At 38.4% G+C, this 19,848-nt stretch overlaps 4 protein-coding genes across 6 annotated transcripts in view; 2 read left to right on the plus strand and 2 right to left on the minus strand.

Moving 5' to 3' along the window:
• The window catches only part of LOC117633672 (insulin-degrading enzyme-like 1, peroxisomal), a 28,515-nt gene extending 24,672 nt beyond the window's left edge, over nt 1-3,843 (minus strand). Inside the window, exons 1-7 of one of the 2 annotated variants that reach the window (XM_034367347.1) lie at nt 3,616-3,843; nt 3,374-3,449; nt 2,871-2,938; nt 2,008-2,099; nt 1,843-1,916; nt 1,708-1,751; nt 973-1,024 (exon numbers count right to left, since the gene is read on the minus strand). In XM_034367347.1, coding sequence (XP_034223238.1) covers nt 973-1,024; nt 1,708-1,751; nt 1,843-1,916; nt 2,008-2,099; nt 2,871-2,938; nt 3,374-3,449; nt 3,616-3,741 — 532 coding nt within the window. In that variant the 5' untranslated portion in view covers nt 3,742-3,843. The remainder of the gene's footprint in view (nt 1-972; nt 1,025-1,707; nt 1,752-1,842; nt 1,917-2,007; nt 2,100-2,870; nt 2,939-3,373; nt 3,450-3,615) is intronic. The other variant, XM_034367348.1, reaches the window with a different exon arrangement.
• A 3,084-nt stretch (nt 3,844-6,927) lies between these two features.
• On the minus strand, nt 6,928-8,883 carry LOC117635568. The gene is made up of 3 exons (XM_034369871.1): nt 8,776-8,883; nt 8,008-8,505; nt 6,928-7,623 (listed from the first exon to the last, which is right to left on the minus strand). Exons 1-3 carry the CDS (start codon nt 8,870-8,872, stop codon nt 7,097-7,099), a joined length of 1,122 nt encoding a protein of 373 aa, XP_034225762.1. The 5' UTR covers nt 8,873-8,883; the 3' UTR covers nt 6,928-7,096.
• A 3,289-nt stretch (nt 8,884-12,172) lies between these two features.
• On the plus strand, nt 12,173-13,766 carry LOC117635320 (NAC domain-containing protein 2-like). The gene is made up of 3 exons (XM_034369658.1): nt 12,173-12,434; nt 12,631-12,881; nt 13,002-13,766. The coding sequence occupies exons 1-3, from the start codon at nt 12,173-12,175 to the stop codon at nt 13,764-13,766; spliced, it is 1,278 nt and encodes a 425-aa protein (XP_034225549.1).
• A 767-nt stretch (nt 13,767-14,533) lies between these two features.
• Nucleotides 14,534-19,758, plus strand: LOC117635955 (type I inositol polyphosphate 5-phosphatase 12). 2 transcript variants are annotated; one of them, XM_034370354.1, is made up of 11 exons: nt 14,534-15,548; nt 15,806-16,058; nt 16,153-16,963; nt 17,075-17,199; nt 17,329-17,413; nt 17,550-17,712; nt 17,815-17,855; nt 17,961-18,252; nt 18,356-18,479; nt 18,562-18,922; nt 19,021-19,758. In XM_034370354.1, exons 1-11 carry the CDS (start codon nt 14,663-14,665, stop codon nt 19,348-19,350), a joined length of 3,471 nt encoding a protein of 1,156 aa, XP_034226245.1. In that variant the 5' UTR covers nt 14,534-14,662; the 3' UTR covers nt 19,351-19,758. The 2 variants fall into 2 exon arrangements, with proteins under 2 accessions (XP_034226245.1, XP_034226244.1); XM_034370353.1 differs by having other exon boundaries at nt 17,550-17,855.
• The last annotated feature ends 90 nt before the right edge of the window (nt 19,759-19,848 follow it).

Consider the following 19,848-nt stretch of genomic DNA (forward strand, 5'->3'; position numbering starts at 1 on the left):
AAATTCAAATTAGTGAAGCAACAAACATCAAGATTTACAGTTTGATCTTGTCCATAGGAAGCTCTGCACATTCACATCGTCTCAATATTCCTCTCCCCCATATACTCCACTCCAAACAACAAGGGACTAGTCCCCAAGCCACAACAATCCTCTCAACCAGAAACCATATGAACAACATACCATCAGTTATAGAGAAATATTTACAGGACCTAAAAACACCTTATAGTAATGCTTTTAAACAAAAGAACAGGCTTAATTTCCGATGCAATACATAATGCAAAGCACTGAAATAAGGAACCATTGCTCCCTTGTTGAGGAATCAATCTTTCAAGGTAACTACTGGCGCCAAGAACCCTTTATATAAATAAAGAAAATATACCCAATACAAACCTCAAAGCACATATTACCAGTGCACTTCTAAACCTCTCAACTCTCAACACACTGACCAACTAAGCATTTAAAACGTTAGTCAAACTTCAGCCTTCCCTCCGTTCTTCATACATCAGATAGACCATCCCGTCTTAAAACACTTTCTCACTAGTGCAAATCTACAACCACTGGCATAAGAGAGTCCTTTTAGAGACATCAACTCATCCCCATCAAACCTTATTTCCCAAGTTAATGAAAACACCGTTGCATTTAGCCATATGAGATTTAACTCCACCCATCCACCCCGGTAAAGTTTGAAAACAAACAAAAACCAAGCATACAGTTGCCTCCTATCAACACTTCATATTTATAAGGAAAAAATAACTAACGCCATAGCATAAGCAATTTTCCACCACACTAAATTAATTTCAATTCAAACGGAGTGAAACAAGAAGAACCATTATGATTTACACATGGGTTACCATAACCAAAGACTAAATCCGATTAGCAACAGAAAGCTCAGATGTAAAAATAGCCTGCTTCCTCTTTTTTATGAACATTGAGTCAAAGAATTTTTATTATAATCAAGAGTCAATTCCTGACCTGTACTAAATTTATGGTACGGATGGTCCACCGCACTTAGATGTTTCTGAAGCTGTACATAGACATTCATGCATAAGAAAGGTTAGACACCAGTTGGAGACATAAATAAAAACACTGCTACAACATGTGAAAAGCAGCATGCTCTAATTCACTTCAAGAACATATCATATTCTTACAAGGAAATTACTAAGGAATCTATAAGAATAAGATTATTATCGCAGACTTTAGTTAAAAGAAACTTAAGGGTACTTGGTTAGCTACTTTGTTTCACAAACTCGCTAAGACACCCATGTCTACCATTTATGGAGAGAGAGAGATTTAGGGTGTTTTTCTTATTCTTAAAGTTCAGTGCAGGACCTCACTCACAAGGGTTCTTTGTATGGGGGTTAAAGCTTATCATTCTTCTAATAAGTCTCACAAGGGTTCTACTATCAATAGATGCAAACAAACTTACAGTAATTGAAACCTCAATGCATATAGACAATGTAAAAAAACAATAGCAAAAAAAAAAAAACTGATGTTCGGAAAGACAGTAGCTACACATGCATATGCATCTAAACTATGCACTACTCATATGATAATTGGACCATAATACCATAATAGTTCTTTAAATTATTTCGAATATATACTTTTCCTTAACAAAACTAAATACAGTCTTAATGTCAATAATAGCATTTCAAATTAGTAAGATTCAGCATTTGCAGTCATATAAAGACTATAATCCAGAGGCACTACCTGGTTCATCCTCCAGCCATCAGACAACAGGTTTTTCTGATTCTCTATAACGCCAAACACACAGTACAAGTTAACAGTAATTAAAATGACAACTTGAGTATAAAAAAATATATATATCACAACAGAGCCGCTAACCAGAATCAACAGCTTTAATTTCCCTCATTGTAGCATCAGCTGACATCAATGGGTTAATAAAGAACTGAGCAAATCTGAACAATAAACCACACATCAACACAATGTTCAATTTTGAGAATTGTAATGATGAAAATAACAGCCAATAGAAGGAAAAGCAGCATCAACCTGTCCAAAGCCTCTTCAAAGGCATCAGCATTAATGTCAAAATGATAGTTGGTGTGCTCAGATGATGTATAAGCATTTGTTCTTCCTCCATGCTGTGCACCAAGAAAATAAACCACATATAGGTTGAAGAAAAACAACATAAGTAAGCAATCATAGGGGCCCTTATCAAGAGAATATGTTTAACATTATCTTTGTTATTCTGTATTTCCACAACACCACCAAAACATTTTATAATAGACATGTCTCCGACAAAGGGCCACTCTCGAATTAGAGAGTCCCAGAGGGACAGGTTGGCAGAAAAGCAATGGAACAAAACATATCTTACGGAATTTGGACAGATATACAAAAGAATCAGGGAAGAGCTAGCTGGTCCGTCCAAATCTTCTATTTGATTCATCAAACATAAATAAATGGCATAATAATGGGAAGTGTAGCCCATAAATGAGATTGGATTAAGGAAATGATGGCGCACAACACAATCACAATTCTATAAACCAATCGAAAAAAGCACAGTGGTCTCAGAATTTCCATGTGATCTCAAAAAACATATAAAAGTAATAAGAACACCTGTCAGAAATCTCAAAGAAGATGCACGTTAGAAATTATCTTCAAACATTGATTCCTATCTACTCTCCAGAAGAGAAATCCTTATGTTGTTTGCCTGTATGCTAGCAAGAATGTCTTAGTGTATGCTGTGTTATTTGCTTTTGTATCATTTTTAACTTCCACTACGTTCAACTAAGTTTGACAATAAGGAACAGAAAGTGGAGAAGCATGGAAAAGAATAAAAATCCATTCAAAATTTATTTGATTGAAAGCATTCAAAAGGCCCGAGTGTAGCTGTGAAGTCTGGCAATAAGTACCTCGGTGATGTACTTTGAGTAACTATCCTCCAAAGGGTACTTTTCACTAGCATAAAACAGCATATGCTCTGCAATAAAACACATGCAATATTCAGAAAAGAATGTCATGAAACATCTTATTCTTTTTCAACCCCATTTTCATGAAAGCTTACTAACAATAAGTCATGAAAATATATAATGAATTCATCTTCTAGTTCACCATTAAAAAAACCCCTCCAGTGATCAATTTAACCAACCCGATTTTTGTTTGACAAGAAGAAATATTAACCTCTATAAGTGTTACAGAGACTACCATGTACCATAGAAAGAACACCAACTGCTAACCCAAATGGCAACAGAATCAAACTAGAAGCGCTATTCTTTAGCACTGATTTTTAATGGAAATAAAAATTTATATAACTACGTACACAACACCATACCAAATATATACCAACTATAGTATCCAAAATCCATATACCAGAACAAGATACAATAGTATTAAACATTAAAGAAATTAAAGTTACCAAGGAAATGGGCAAGGCCCTCTAGGTCATCAGGGTCGCTGAAAGCACCAACACTGACATCCATGGAAGCAGCACACTGAGAAACAGTTAACTTAAACAAATAAATACAAAAAAACAACAACAACAAAAGACACACAAGACCAAGAAGGTGAATTTGTGAATAATAAACGTATTGAATTGAGAAATTAAAAATTAGGAGACAAAAGAGGCCACGAGAAATGAGTATCAGAGAGGCCGTTTGCCTTGTCAGTATCAGGATCGCTGATGAGGAGGACTTCAAGGGAGTTTGGGAGGACGATCCTCCTGTACTCCCTCTTGTCCGTACGGGCTTTCACTATTTCTTCGACCTCTTCCTTCCCAACTGCCATTTGAAATTTCCTTTCTTTTTTCTCTTTCTCTTTCTGTTTCTCGTTCTCTTCTGCCAAACAACACTGCGAGAGAGAGACAGAGAGAGACTTGGGTAGTCTTGGTCTTTGGCGCGGTGTGTGAGTTTCCTATCCCTTCCTAACTTTTGGGAAAAAAACAAGGCTTAAATTTCAAAACGGCACTTGTATTTTATTTATTTAGGGAGTGTATTCAATTCAAACTTTTAATGATTTTCATAGAGTTTAAAAGTCTGAAGATATTCAATTTAGACTTTTAAAGAGTATATAATAGTCTAGTGGTATTCAATTGTGACTTTTTAAAAGTATTTAAAAGTTTGGTGGTATCCAGTTATGACTTTTAAAAAGTATTTAAAAGTTTTGTAGTATCCAAAAAGTTAATGACTTTTAAAAAACTTATTAAATGAATGACTTTTCTATACTTTTAAGGTTAATTGTTAAGAGCAAAAGTCTTGCCAATTTACTAGTGACTTTTATTAACTCTATGAAAGTATTTAAGAATTTGTCATCTCTATGAAAGTCACTCACTTAAAAAAAGTTTTTATAAGTATGAATTGGATACACCCCCCTAGTCTTCATATTTTTAATTTGGCGAATTTGATCCTAGTGTTTTACTCAGTTAAAAAACTATAATTGTTATAAATAAAAAATTACTAATGTCAGTTTACAAATAAAAAACACATGAATAATTAACAAAATAAGAAATTTTTAAACAAAAAATAGGGAAATCACTCACGACACCACCCAACTACTGTGAGCCCTCTTCCTGTCATTAGAGCAAGTTCAGCGTTAGGGCCCTGCTATGGCAACAGGCTCCTTCAGGTCCCAATTCCAACTCCAGTGTTAAAAATCCAGCCCGACCAAGCTCATAGGCAAAACTAGACTAGGCTCTTGCCCGAAGGTGCTGAGGTCAACCGTGACGTCACGCGCCAACTCGGAACTGGACTAAGGCCCTCCCTCCTCTCTACAACAGTGGTGCATCGAGAGAATCGCTCGGAAATTGCTTAAAAACTCTCAAACGGGATTAATGGCAAAAATGTTAACTGCGGGTTGCTCCGAGCTTTTTATACGACGACCACCACGAAATCTCCACCGTTCCCTCATCGGCTATACCCGCTAAGATGGCCATACGTGGCCGCACCACAGCAGCCATCAGATGAAGCGACGAAGCATGCATCGATGTGACCCTTCGAAAGGTCTGATGTCAGAAGCCATTAAATGCATCCCTACTCAGCCAATCAACCACGGCCACATCACCCCCACTCAACTACCCCAAATTCAAAACCTGGAGCCATAACTGTTACGCCAAGGAGCCCTACTCGGCTGAGGACTTGGGGGCTGCCCTACCAGACTTTTTTTTTTTCGTTAGGTTTGCTATGAAGTATTCAACTTATCTTCTTTTCTTTTCTTTTCTTTTTTTTTGGTTAGGTTCATGTGTCTATAATGGATGTAGTTTGAGTGTTGAATCTGAGGTGGAAAATAGTTGACTTGGCATATACCTACAGTGAAGGTATGTAAGGAAAAGTTTATTTTTCATGTTTGTTGTTTGTAGGTGTTGATTGTGTTTTTTTCTTCCCATTTATTAGTATTGGTTGTGTTTTTTTCAAGATTACTTGCTGTTGTAGTGAAGAAGATTATGAACCAAACTAAGTCTATAGGATAGGTAGAATTTCCAACTATGCACAAACATTACATGTAGAACAAGTATACATGCCAGACGTTTATGTGTTTGCAGTAAATGTATTTGTCCAAAAATGGTTTATGTAATATATTTGTTAGCAATTACGTTTGCATTTAAATTTGACAGGTTCTTTTCCACTTGCTTTTGCCATCCTTGATTCTGAAAATGGAGCTAATTAGACATGGTTTCTGCAAACTCTTTCCCGGCCATGAAGATCCTTCAAACAACGTAGTTTCACAGAAACATTGCCCGTAGAAGTAAAATGACGACTTCCTTCACCACACGTATCCTTCCCACACACCTTACCTATATATCAGGTATACATCGCACCTTGTACAATAACAGAACCCAATAGACAATAACAATCATAAATCCAAACAATAAAAATACCTGGAAGACAGGTTCTGCAACTGGTGTTAAAATGTAAAATTCTTCTGCAAGATTTAGGACTTCTGACCATCGAACTATCATAATATCTATAATATTCAACCCTAATTTGAACAATTCTGCATTGAAGAAGCAAAGAATCTGCAGTGATTGGGTTCAAGGAAGCATGACTGTTTGTAACAATGTGATTTTTGGGATATGTTTGCGATATTTTCCTTTCTATTCAATGACAACGGTCTTAAATGGTTTCAGATTATCACGTAAATTATGATTACCCAATACAAGGCATAAGGGGTAACATTGGAACAAAAAATGACTTTTTTTATAATTAAAAAAAACAGATTACAACAGAAAATATTTAAAAAGGAATGTAATCCTATGTAGCACAAAAGTTAAAGGACTTGTATCAAAGTCACCAAATCCGAGGATTAAACCCAACTTCTCAATGGAAATTTGAATATATATCAACTTTTCTATTTATTTTAACAAATGATTATTGAGATTCACAAAATTATCACATTTGATTCTTTACATATTTTTTGTGAGATAGTGGGTTCTTAAGGTTTCTCCTGATTCACTAAATTAGTCCTTACTATAAAATTCTGTTACCCAATTATGTTAAATTGTTGACATTATGTTAAATTGTTGACATGACACATCACGTAATATATATAAATGTTTTAGAGTTTCAAAATTATTAAAAACTGTTAGAAAACAAAAAATAAATAAATAAAACAAATCTGGTTATGCAAAGCACATGGCCAAGGAAGATGCTCTAATATTTTTTATATATTCAATTTAAGATCACTTTGTAATAATGAGGATGGAGAAGTACAAGTACACCTTTTGACCCCAGAGTAAAGTGAAGTAGCAACTTTTGACCCTAGAACAAAAGTAAAATGCGTGCATGTTTTATTGTTGTTATTCTTATTATTATTATTATTATTTTATTTTGTATCATTGTTGCTCACAAACTCACAACACAAGGCAATAAGAAAAGAAGATGAACATAAAGAATACTTTGGGAACAAACCCTAGTGCTCACAAACAATTTTATATCATTTTCTTAAAGACTCACATTCCAAAGGAAAAAGAAAAGGTGTATAAGACTCACATAATCTTATCTCAAAGAAAGTTTAAGACCGCCTGCGACTCAAAACATACTGAAGAGCCAAATGTGTATTGAATTAAACAAAACACACACTCTCGTCTTTCAAGATCTTCTTTATAAGAATAAAATAGAGCAAAAAAGATCAGAAAAAGAGCTTTTAATCAATGACTAGAGACTGGAAGAACGATGACATTATCCAAGACAGGTCCACACATATGACCAAAGTCATGAACCTTTGTGTGATAGTAGGCACTGTAAAATGTTATTCTTGTTCTTGGTGAAGTTGCTTGGAACTTGAAGCTTGCAGTTTTGAACCCACCTTTGCCTTGAGACATATAAGGAACTTTTAGGGTTTCCTTACCGGCAAAGGCTTCGACCATCATCGATCCGTGGCAAGCGTTTTTTGCGTCTCCGATGGTGAAGGTAAGGTTGTAGAATTTGTTTGGAATGGTTCTAATAATTTGGGCAATTGCACTTTCTCTCCCTGCAACCAGTTCAATGGCTGCAAGTCCCCCAGGAACTGAGAAGTGCTTCTTGTCAATGTATTTCACAGGCTTCAGGGATTCAATGATCCATCCAGGCAATGGTGAGATTTGGTCCTTTGCCTTGGGAGGGAGGAGGATTCCGGTTGAGAAGTTTTTGAACACATGAGGACCACTTTCAAACCCACCATTTTTCACTAGAGTGCCTGCATATTGGAGAGATTGATAGCATTAGAGGAATGATATTTTTTGGATCAAGTAATGCAGCATGTACTAAAATAGATCTCTAACTCATGTGACAACATTTCTTAGTAACTAGTGATAAACTATTATGTCACATGCCAATTTGGGTGTTGGCTTAAATTTGAGAACCCCCCTTTTGATTTCTTAACTGGATTGAAAATGTGGGGTATCTTTACTAGTTTTCTTTTGAGTTTTTTTATTCCCAAGCACAACTGTTCATCATATTTAAACCCATTGAAATGCAGACTAACAAGAGGAAAAAAAAAAAAAAAAAATCACAATCCACCCAAATTAAGCAACATAAACTAAGAGCACCAAAGGTCATCATAAAGAAAAAAAAATCATACCTCTTATGTACTTGAGAGGAAGTATCTCCTTGATTGCAATAGCATCCAATAGGGGCCCACAAGTGGGGTCCTCCTGAACCCCAAGGTTGTGGAATGTCACCTTAACAACCTTGGAAGTAGCCCTAAAAGCCCAAGCATAAGTGTCTCCCCCATCACTGCTATACAGGGTTTGAAGGGAGAGGTCAGCAGACTGGCCAGGTATTGAAATCCTAAGCACCTCATCTTGGGAACAAGTCCTTGTAGCACCAAAGGTTAGTGAGTACACTGAACCTTGGGTAACAACCACATCCTGAGAAATGGAGGCCTCATTGCCAAGCCTCACTGCATGGACCCCACGTGGCACAGGGAAGAAGAAGCCACCTGGCTGGGGCCCACCTTTGATGTACTCCACCAAGCCGCTGATCTCCCATTTTGGGAGGGAATACTTCCCAATGATCACTGTTTTCTTCAAGTTTGAAGGCTTGGGTGCTTCTTCAAAGTGCCCATTTGGGACCTCCCCTGAAAACAAAGATGAAATTTATGAGATTTGAACGAAAGAACTCCTCCAATAAAATGGAGGCCGAAAACCACTAGACCAAAGACTAGTTGGTAAACATAAATCAGTTTAGAATCTGAAAACATTTTGCCAAGGCAACATTTTGCTTAGCATTGGAAATTTGAAACCCACAAAATGTTAAATGGTAAGAACGCTTCCTATATTTAAAGACTGTAAAATAAAAAGACATAGGAAATGTGCACAAAAATAAGCAAAAAGAAACGAATGTTTACCATCAAGAGGTGCAGCAGCGGCGGCGGCAGCAGAAGCATAACCAGCGCAGAGGGAGAAAAAGGTTAGGAAGCAAAGCAAGAGAGAAAAAGGCGCCATATTGTTTTGCAGTGGAAGGAGGAGCTAGAAAGACCCTTATATATAAAAACAAAGGGAACAGCCCAAGTGGGAAATTAAAAATGCAAGTCCATGTGTAACTGTACATATTATTTAATTTCGAGCCTTATTTAATTATGATTTAATTTAAAGTTGGAAAACATATAGAAAATAAGATAAGCAAACACCCTATCCCATGTTAACAAGGGCACCAAATTAGCCGCGAGATGCGTCTTTTTGTCTGTGATTTTTTCAGTCTTACTTTGACACAACAACTAATTAGTCTTTTGATATTTGTTTTTATTTGATTCAAAAAGTTCCACTCACATAAATTACGAATTCGATATATATTTATAACGAGTTTGAAACTTAATTAATTGTAATAATCGGTATAAGTGTGTATTTGTTCGTTTTAGAAAGTCCTGTAAAAAAATGTTCTTTTTCCACAGGGTTCTGAATGTGCATAGGTCTTTTCCTGTTGGAGGAGCCCACATGAGATTTTATTGCTTGCCGTGATTTGCTCCTTTTGGAAAATGGAAAAATGAGTCAATTGGACCGTTTGGCAATCCCAAGATTATTGTTTATGCAAAGAGCCGGATGATATGCCACATGTTGCTGTGACTGAAAAGGAAGTATTGCTTTAGATTTGAATTTAGATTTGATGAAGTTTAAGTCTTGTGCACGGAAGATGTACATGTTTTGTACTGAATTTGACTTTGATCTCAAGGCTATGTGCTAAGCTTTGCTGTCCCCCTTAAACTTGAAGAAATTGGGATTGGATCAAATTGAAAGAGTAAAAAGCAAAGGATAAAAATAAAATGGGGATTGGAGATCCATGATTTTTCATCAAAGTCAAGTTAAAAAGGATTGGAGATCCATGATTTTTCATCAAAGTCAAGTTAAAAAGGAATTGTCTTGTTACTTCTCACTTCCTTTTGGCTGGAATTAAGATTATTCCTTTTGGACTAATTTGTGGACTACTCAGCACACCCTAATCGTGGTTGTTGAGTTTTTAGATGAAATAGGGCATGTTTGTTTGCCAAGAATGGGGAGAAGTCATGAATTGAGGCTATCAGAAAATGGTGTGAAAATTTTGCCTCTTGTGATTGACGGTGGATCCCTCGCCAGGCCAATGGGGCTGTTGACGCCATTGCGGCTATCCCCAGACGGAAGAAGTGCGACAAGGTCTGGCTTAACAGACCCCCTTCTTCCCTTGTGTTTGTTTGTTCTACAATATGATGGTCTTTCTTGCCCCCATGCTAGTTGCTCTTTATGATTGGAGGCAGACATGTAAGACATAGGTATGTCTTGACTCATTAAGTGTGGTCTTATGATCGTACTAAGATTCTAGAGTTTGACATTGATCAAGAGTTTATAATCAATCTAATACGCTACTCTGATAAAGATAAGTGTTTTGAAGTAAATCACTAGAGTTAAAAAGATATATACATAAATGGCCAACTTTTGTCCCTTATTGCATAGCTCTTGGTAGATGCTAGTAATGTAATGCATGCTTGAACAATTGAGTGCAAACATACATCGTCCACACCACACTTGAAATGGATTGGTGACATTACAATGTTCGAAATCTTCCTTGCTAACTTTAGCCAAGTTAGTTATTCCTTCTTTATTGTGGAAATCTGCAGAGAAAACAATCATCGTAAAGAAAGTGTCTGGAGGTACATTCCAACCGAACTCACCTCCTACTGCATATACTGTAGCTTCTAGTATAGGCAACATTACCACTAGTATAACAAGTATAGCCACTTTTAGTTGTTTTTAGCTATTTTCTGTTGAAAATTTTGGTTTTTTTTGGTTTTTTGGTTTTTTGGTTTTTGTTTTGGGCCAACAGTTAGGGAAGGGGAGGAGGTGCAAAATTCCTTACTACTACACTAATAGGGCACTCACGTTTTAAATTCTGGTAATTACGTGAGGGAAGGGGAGGGGGTGCAAAGTCACACACACTTTACAATGCCATACCTCAAACTTAGAACTAGTTGGATGAAAACAAAACTCCTTACTACTACACTAATAGAGCACCCGTGTTTAAAATTCTGGTAATTACGTGAGGTTTCCTAACGTGTTTGTAGAATACCATTTCAACAATTTAGTGGATGCATGCACTTCCATTTCGCTTAGATTAGTATATTTCATGCAATTTTGGCTTTTAGGATGATTCAAGGTATGTTTACTTTTGTTGTCCCTCGCCCCACCTAAAAGGATTCAATTTTACTTTATGGAAATTGTAAATGGCATAGGGTTTTATAATAGTTTTCTGGTCAATAGCCCAAATTGGATGTAATGTTTAGAAAAGCCCAACATCCAGGAGTGATCAAGCCCATGTTAGGAACGGCCCAATGACCAATAACTTCAGTCTTTAAAATTGTTTTTGATATAACTAATATTAAGGGAGAAGGGAATCAAAACTAAGAATTGAAATGTAGGGGTATATATATTGTAAAGGATTTTTTTTTTTTTTACAGAGAGGGGTGATAACATACTTAACTCACACACAATATACGAATGTTAGGACTCGAAACCAAGACCTTACATATATAGGGGAGCAAGCAAATTCCGTCCATGAAGACCTCAATGTCAGGTAATAAACGAGGCAACTGTGTGTATCGCTCCATTTACATGATCCTAGAGGCTAGACACACAGTTAAAATATCTATAATTTTACATAGGAGGCATCAATGATATATAACAAATTTAAGCCCTGCGAAGAATTAGATTTATTTTATTTTACTATTCCAAGTTGTCACAGTCAAACTTATCCAGTTACAATCAGCATGGATGCCTATCTGTATATGGTCTTGTATATCAAATAATTTGTTATTTTTTTCTTTCAATAAAACAATAATTTCTGCACATCATGCAAAAACCCGCAAATCCTGGGGTTTTTTTAATCTTCAAATTTATCTGTGTCCGAAAAAAAAAGAAAAATATGAAATCCAAATCCTTTGTCCAAAAGGAGATGCTAGCTCGTATGGGTTAGGGTTTCCAAGAAACTCTCGCTTGATCAAAAGGGAGATTATGAAGTAGCTAGCTGTCATATATATCCGATAGACATTACGAAGTTAAACGCATGCAAACCTAAATTAATTTCACAAATTAAACAGTGTTCAACAAGAAGAAGGACTATGAAATCAGATTAATTACATGAATAATTTCCTAGACCGGAGGAGATTAGGAGTTGTCTTTTCTCCAATATTTTTGTATATGTAAAGAGGCAGTGTCTTTTTTCCAAATTAATTAGTCATAAGCAACAAACTTGAAGGCGACTTTATATGAGCCTGAGATATGGCTAGTACTAGTGACCCTGCTGCTAACAAAGGCAAGGCTCCAGCTTTGTATGGTGGTGATGATGATGATCGTCATCGCGATATGGTGACGAAGATGATGATGATGAAGGAAGAGCGTGTTTCCATGGGGATTCCACCGGGGTGGAGGTTTTGTCCTACTGATGAAGAGTTGATTGTGTTTTACTTGAGAAACAGAACCTGGAATAACAGTAGAATCATTCATCTTGATATCTATGACTTCACCCCAATGCAGCTTGCAGGTTTATTTCTCTCTCCCTCTCTCTCCCTCATCATTTTCTTTAATGAGTTGTTAATTTTTCCACAAATTTGTTTTTTAGTAGTTTCGAAACTCCGAAAAGTATTTAACGTATTTCCAATTTTTCATAATCTTATTTCTATATTATAGCTATACTGATTTACGCATGCACTTGTTTTTTTTTTTTGGTTGACATGCAGAATATTTTGAAATACCAGAGGACCCTGTGATGTTCTACTACACCACAAGGAAACGGAAGTACAAAAATGGCAAACGTCCAAGCCGTACAGCGAATATTGGGTATTGGAAAGCAACTGGTAAGGATACACCGATCAAAGAAATTGATGGCTCATTTGGGGTTAAGAAATCATTGGTATTTTATCTAGGACAACAAAAAGAAGGAAAAAAGACCGATTGGATTATGCACGAATACACACTTCAAAAGGAAGAGGTATGTGTACAATAATTTATTTTCTTCTTATATATTCCTTTAATTATATTCGTCAATTAGGTCTTCTTTACACTTAGGCGTGTGAGATTAACAAGGAATTTGCCTTTTTCTTTTGTGCAGTTTGAGGCTTGCGTTCTATGCAAGGTATACGAAACCTCGAGGGGCAAGAACAGCAGGAAAAATTCAAGAAATGAAGCGAACACAGTTTCTAATGATGTTGGAGAACAGGGGACAAATCCATCAACCACGAGATCACAAGCTGAAGAAGATCAAGCCCTCCGATTTCTTCCTCTACCGCCGCCACCTCCGAATATTTACTGTGGCAGCTCTTCTTCTTCTTCTTCTTCCAACCTTGCTGGACAATACGACGTTCACATGACTAATCACAGTGCTCATGCATTAAACAATGTATCATTCCCACAATGTACTTGGGCTAGCAATGGTTTGGGAGCTCATCCAGAGGTGACAACCCTAGCTCCAATGGCGCATGCACAACTAGAAAATTCAATTCCATTGCTTCGCAGCATGAATATTTATGATCAAGATGGTTATCTACTCAATGAAAATATAGAATTTTATCAGTCCACTGCTCCCTATGGTTTTGAAGCTCAATCTCTTCCAATGTACAACAATGTGTCACAACCTAACAACAGTGGCTATGGCATGGCTCCAACGGACACAACGGAGGAGGAAGAGGAACTGTACTTGCTTCACGAGCCTCTACCAGACTTCAGTTTCCCGATCGATGACAATGCTGAATGTGTTCCTTTCGGCATGCCAGTTGAATCTGCAAAGCCACTCAACTCTGTGACTCCCACTAACCCCGTAACGCAGAGCACAAACCCTGGCGGGAATAGTACCACTACTCCAATAGATGGTCATTAGATTGCTTAACATTTTTTTTTCTTCTCTAATTAGTTTTTGTTGGTTTCGGAGACATCCATTTCAATTTGCGTCAAATATCTGATACGCTAAGCTGTATATCTGAATTCACATTCCAATACGCTACATGATCAACAATTTTCTACAATTAATATGCTCATTCGGTCACGCCAATTAACGTTTAACAATCAGAGACCACCAACCACATCGATCAAAGCGTATTATAATCATTTAGAGACGGTATGGATAAAATAATTTAGAAAAAAAAAAGAAGTTTATGCATTCCCATTGCGCACATAGCACTGATTGAACTCGGGCGAAAGGGGCACACAATGTCTTGGCCAATTAGTCTACAGTATTATACGTATGAAATTGGTGTTTGTTTCCTTTTTTTTTTAAATCAATGTGTTTTCGGTGCAATGTGGCTTTTGATTGATATATTAATTTATCCATTAATCCACCTCTAATTGATTTTGATCACAAACTAATAAATTAATTAATTAAGGGGACCGTTGTTACTTTTGGTGGTGTTGTTGATTGGCTTGATTGAATGGTGGTCAAATTTATGGAGAGCTAGTGCTGCAGCGTTATGTAAGCCCCTCCTTAAAAACTTAAATCCCTCCTTATTCTACGGAGGCCTCGTTCGCTCCCTCGCTCTCTTCGCCTTCCCACGCAAACCAACCAACCAACCAACCAACGTGCTCTCCTCTCTCGGATCCCCTTTGCAGTTTAGACTCTTTCTCTTCTCTCTCTGGTCCCTCCTCTCTCTCTCTCTCTCTCTCTCTCTCAACTCTAAGATCTAATGAGTTTCCTACGTTTTTCATGGTGATATACTAAATATTGATGTTCTTTCTGGCGTTGGTTTTGATCTACGCTGCTTCGATTCTGATTGATTAAGCATGGACGAGAGAACCGAAGACGATGACCGGGACGCATTGGCAGGGCTAAGCTCTGCCCCTCCGCCCCGAAAATCCCACTCATTGAGCCAGCAGCTGCGTGCATCCTCGGCGCAAAAGCGCCACCACCAAATGCGCAAGCACAGCCTCGACGACGTCCACGTTGTCCCCAAGAACATCCATAACAACAATGCAGACTACTACGACTCTTCCGACGACGATTTCTTCCCCTACTCGACCTCCTCCACTAATACCACCACGAGTATGAACATGAATGTTGGTGTTGGCCCTGATCAAGAGTTGTACGCCGCGGGCTCTCACTCGCAGAGACTTGACCAAAGCCTCTGCATGGAGGGTGAGGGTGGCCATGGTGATTTAGATCATCATGACGGCAGCAGGGAAAGCCAGCCCCTGGCAGAATTCATCGGCAGTGGAGGCGGCGCTGGAATCTTCAAGGTTCCAACGCGCGCCTCAGTGCATCCTGGCCGTCCGCCCTGCTTGGAGCTGAGACCGCACCCGTTGAGGGAGACTCAGGTGGGGAGGTTCCTCAGGACCATTGCCTGCACGGACACCCAGCTGTGGGCCGGGCAGGAGGGTGGGGTGAGGGTGTGGAATTTGAAGGACGTGTTTGAACCGGGGTGCGGCCTTGGCGGCAGAGTGTTGAGGGGTGATGAGGACGCAGCCCCTTACTATGAATCGGCCAACTCCTCTCCTACCCTCTGCCTCATGGTTGATTCCGGGACTCGGTTGATTTGGACTGGCCATAAGGATGGCAAGATCAGGTCTTGGAAGATGGATCAGCCTTTGGATTCTTCTACTCCTTTTAAGGAAGGTCTTTCATGGCAGGCCCACCGCGCTCCGGTTCTTGCCATGGTTTTCACTTCTTACGGTCAGTCAGCCACTCATTACTTACTCACTCTAGTACTGGTACTGTGCTTGTATGTTGTTTGTTGTTTTACTTTCTAATGAATAGGTTAAATATGAAAATTACTAATAGGGATTTTATCACAAAACGCTCCTGAGGTTAACGAACTAGTTAATTCAAGATAGAGAAGAATTCTTTCTTTGTGTAATAACACTACTTCTCACTCTTTCCAATGTGATAGTTAATTAACCTCTGATATCATGTATGTTTCTTTGATGCAGGTGATATGTGGTCAGGTTCTGAGGGTGGTGTTATTAAGATCTGGCCATGGGAATCCATTGAAAAATCTCTCTCTCTTAAACCCGAGGAAAGACATATGGCAGCTTTACTGGTGGAGAGGTCATGCATTGACCTCAGGAGCCAAGTTACTGTCAATGGTGTTTGTAGTATATCTTCTCAAGATGTAAAGTGTTTGGCATCGGATAATTTTAGAGCTAAAGTTTGGTGTGCTGGATCTCTGTCCTTCTCTTTGTGGTTAGTTTTCAATTCAAGACCTTGTCTTGGTAAAATATTTCTCTAAGTATAATTTGCATTTGAATTTTATTCTAAAAGATGTTTGATTTGTCAGGGATGCTCGTACACGAGAGCTTGTGAAAGTCTTTAATATAGATGGTCAGACTGAGAATCGAGTTGATATGTCATCAGTGCAGCAAGATCAAGCAGTAGAAGATGAGATGAAGGTAAAATTTGTTTCCACCTCAAAAAAGGAGAAATCCGGGGGCTTTTTGCAACGGTCGCGTAATGCTATAATGGGAGCTGCAGATGCTGTTCGTCGAGTTGCAACCAGAGGGGCAGGGGCATTTGTAGAAGATACCAAGAAGACGGAGGCACTCGTGCTAACTGCCGATGGCATGATATGGAGTGGATGCACAAATGGTTTACTGGTGCAGTGGGATGGAAATGGAAACCGTGTGCAAGATTTTAATCACCATCCTTGTAGTGTCCAATGCTTTTGCACTTTGGGGACACGAATATATGTAGGCTATGTGAGTGGCATGATGCAGGTATTGGATCTTGAGGGAAATCTAATTGCAGGATGGATTGCGCACAGCAGCCCTGTGATCAAATTAGCAGCTGGAACTGGTTCTGTTTTTAGCTTGGCCACTCATGGTGGCATACGTGGATGGAACATCAAATCTCCAGGACCTGCGGACAACTTGGTACGTTCAGAATTAGCTGCCAAAGAACATGTATATACCAGAACAGACAATGTTAGAATTTTAATTGGCACATGGAATGTTGGTCAAGGAAGAGCATCTCAGGATTCTTTAAAGTCATGGTTGGGTTCTGTTGTGCCAGATGTTGGCATTGTAGTTGTTGGGCTGCAAGAAGTAGAAATGGGTGCAGGCTTTCTTGCAATGTCTGCAGCAAAAGAAACTGTAAGATCATATGACTTCCTTTATTGATGATGCTGTGTACTGCTTGATTATGGGAGCTCTGTTGATGGTGTGGATTTATTTATTTATTGATCACTTTTTTTCCCTTTGTAGGTAGGGCTTGAAGGGAGCTCTGTTGGGCACTGGTGGCTTGATAATATAGGAAAGGCCTTAGAAGAAGGAAGAACTTTTGAACGTATGGGTTCTAGGCAGTTGGCAGGCTTGCTCATATCTCTTTGGTAAGCGGTTATGATCAAAATACATTTTAGGAACAAGCCTGCAATTCATATTTCTTTCCTTTTATCAGTGAGACATCTTAATTCTTTTTATTTTTGGCCTTATGAGCTGAGCTGATAATTCCGATTTAGGGTAAGAAAGAATCTCAGAACACATGTTGGAGATATTGATGCTGGAGCAGTTCCATGCGGCTTTGGTCGTGCGATTGGGAATAAGGTTTGTATTTCTTCACAGTTTTATGTTACAGAATAAAATGGAAATGCAGTCAGTTTGATGATTGTCTCTGCTCAATTTCTTAATAGTACGGCTGGCTTCTTATTCTTTTAAAAAATGGTTCTGGTGTCTTATGCAGGGAGGTGTTGGTTTGAGAATCAGAGTGTACGATCGTATAATGTGCTTTGTGAACTGTCACTTGGCTGCACATTTAGAAGCTGTGAATCGCCGTAATGCTGATTTCGATCACATTTATCGAAATATGGTCTTCAACCGGTCATCTCTAATTAACAATGCAGCTGGTATGCTACCATACCTGTTTTTGTCTTACTCTCTTGCCTTGTCTACCTATTTATTTTGGCTGCTTTATTCTTCTGGCTTGCCATGGGTCCTCTCTCTTGCAGCTGGTGTCGCAACTTCTGTTAACATGACTCGGCCAACAAATGTATGTACTACTTGTTCTATTTCGACTCTTTACATAACATTAATTTAATTTCATCATTATTAGCTAAGACTAAGAGTTAAAACAAAACGTTGGTGATTTATTTAGGCTTCAGGCAGCAGCAGCAGTAGCAGCAGCAGCAGCTCTGAGGAAGCAGCAAGGCCTGAATTAGCTGAAGCTGATATGGTAGTTTTTCTGGGTGATTTCAACTATCGACTTTTTGGTATTTCTTATGATGAAGCAAGGGACTTTGTTTCGCAAAGATGCTTTGATTGGCTCAGAGAAAAAGATCAGCTTAGAGCAGAGATGAAAGCTGGGAAAGTTTTCCAAGGGATGCGTGAGGCACTCATTCGATTCCCACCAACATACAAGTTTGAAAGGCACCAAGCAGGTTTAGCAGGTATTTATTTCATAAAACACACTTAATTTCTGCATTAATATATCAGCTCTTGGCTTCTCTTATCTTACACGAGTAAAATAAATAAATATATCCTTGTCCCCAGGATATGATTCTGGTGAGAAGAAACGAATTCCTGCCTGGTGTGATCGAATAATATACCGCGACAATCGATCATCTCCAGTTTCAGGGTGTGGTTTAGAGTGTCCTATAGTCTCATCAATTTTACTGTATGTCTTCTTCTTCTCCAGGGATTGTATTTTTATTTTCTTTGTTTCAATTGTACTTAAGTTTGGTCCAAATCTTAAATAGGTATGATGCATGCATGGATGTGACTGACAGTGATCACAAACCTGTCCGGTGTAAATTGTCTTTACAAATTGCCCATGTTGATAGATCAGTAAGGAGAAAAGAGTTTGGGGAAGTCATAAAATCCAATGAGAAAATCAGGTCTATGCTTGGAGAATTAAACTATGTTCCAGAAACTACTGTCAACACCAACACCATAATTCTTCAAAATCAGGACACATCCATTTTGCGTATCACCAATAAATGTGTGAAGGACATGGCCGTGTTTAGAATAATTTGTGAAGGGCAGTCCACCGTGAAGGAGGACGGCGATGAGCCTGACTATCGCGCAAGAGGAGCCAACGGGCTTCCCCGATGGCTTGAGGTAGGTATCAAACAATTTCTGCCTAATTATTTAACTTTTTTTCTTGTTGTTGCTTCTTGTTGTTGATGTTGTTTTGAAAACAAAAAAACAAAAAATAGGTGACACCAGCAGCTGGGATGATAAAACCTGAACAGAGTGTGGAGGTGTCAGTTCATCATGAAGAGTTTCATACCTTAGAAGAATTCGTTGATGGCATCCCTCAAAACTGGTGGTGTGAAGACACCCGAGACAAGGAAGTGATTTTAATAGTGCATGTGAATGGGAGTTGCTCAGCCCAAACATTTAGTCATCGAGTCAGAGTGAGGCATTGCTTCTCCTCGGCCAAGACAATCCGCATTGTCTCAAAGTCCAACAGCTCCAGAAAAGGGCAAGCAAGTCCAGTTCACAGGCAATCTAACAATTCGAGCGGCGAAGCGAAACAAACTTGAAAAATCCTTGAAACGAACTAGTAACAGATACTGATAGTAAGTATGAGGCAGGCAGTCATAGACGCGTGATCGGCTGGCAGAAGGCCTGCAGAGGGATTTAGGAACAGGTTTTATATATTGAGCATCGGAAGCAGCAGCATCATGTTCATGTCCTCTCTCTATTATCAGGTTAAGTTTTACATCAAAGCTTGCTTTCTAGTGAAACAAGTAGTTTCTGGTTGGGTAAAGGTAAGCTATGCTTGTTTGCTGGAGGCTACAAGGAAGGAAATGTGAAGAAGAATCTCTCTTGTGTTGTCTATTATATTTCTGATTAGTAGGTCATAAACTAGTAATGACTGAGTATATTGTATTAGATTAATCAGGACCCTATCCTCACTGTATAGAAAATAAGTCTAAATGTTATCTCTCTCTCTCTCTCTCTCTCTCTGTGAACTAAGTTCCAACCTCAAATCCAACCAAATGTCATGCAAGCAAAACAAAAGAGAGGAACAAAACCAT

Source organism: Prunus dulcis, chromosome 7, assembly GCF_902201215.1.
Source record: "Prunus dulcis chromosome 7, ALMONDv2, whole genome shotgun sequence".
NCBI lineage: Eukaryota > Viridiplantae > Streptophyta > Magnoliopsida > Rosales > Rosaceae > Prunus > Prunus dulcis.

Bases quoted from the DNA above. Each gene is read 5' to 3' on its own strand.
- LOC117635568 (XM_034369871.1), bottom strand. From the start codon at position 8,872: ATGGCGCCTTTTTCTCTCTTGCTTTGCTTCCTAACCTTTTTCTCCCTC. The intron at 8,506-8,775 runs GTAAACATTCGT...CTTTGTTTTCAG, and splicing joins CGCTGCTGCACCTCTTGATG to GGGAGGTCCCAAATGGGCAC. The intron at 7,624-8,007 runs GTATGATTTTTT...TCCAATATGCAG, and splicing joins TCCTCTCAAGTACATAAGAG to GCACTCTAGTGAAAAATGGT.
- LOC117635320 (XM_034369658.1), top strand. From the start codon at position 12,173: ATGGCTAGTACTAGTGACCCTGCTGCTAACAAAGGCAAGGCTCCAGCT. The intron at 12,435-12,630 runs GTTTATTTCTCT...GTTGACATGCAG, and splicing joins CACCCCAATGCAGCTTGCAG to AATATTTTGAAATACCAGAG. The intron at 12,882-13,001 runs GTATGTGTACAA...TCTTTTGTGCAG, and splicing joins ACACACTTCAAAAGGAAGAG to TTTGAGGCTTGCGTTCTATG.
- LOC117635955 (XM_034370353.1), top strand. From the start codon at position 14,663: ATGGACGAGAGAACCGAAGACGATGACCGGGACGCATTGGCAGGGCTA. The intron at 16,059-16,152 runs GTTAGTTTTCAA...TTGATTTGTCAG, and splicing joins TCTCTGTCCTTCTCTTTGTG to GGATGCTCGTACACGAGAGC. The intron at 18,253-18,355 runs GTATTTATTTCA...CCTTGTCCCCAG, and splicing joins GCACCAAGCAGGTTTAGCAG to GATATGATTCTGGTGAGAAG.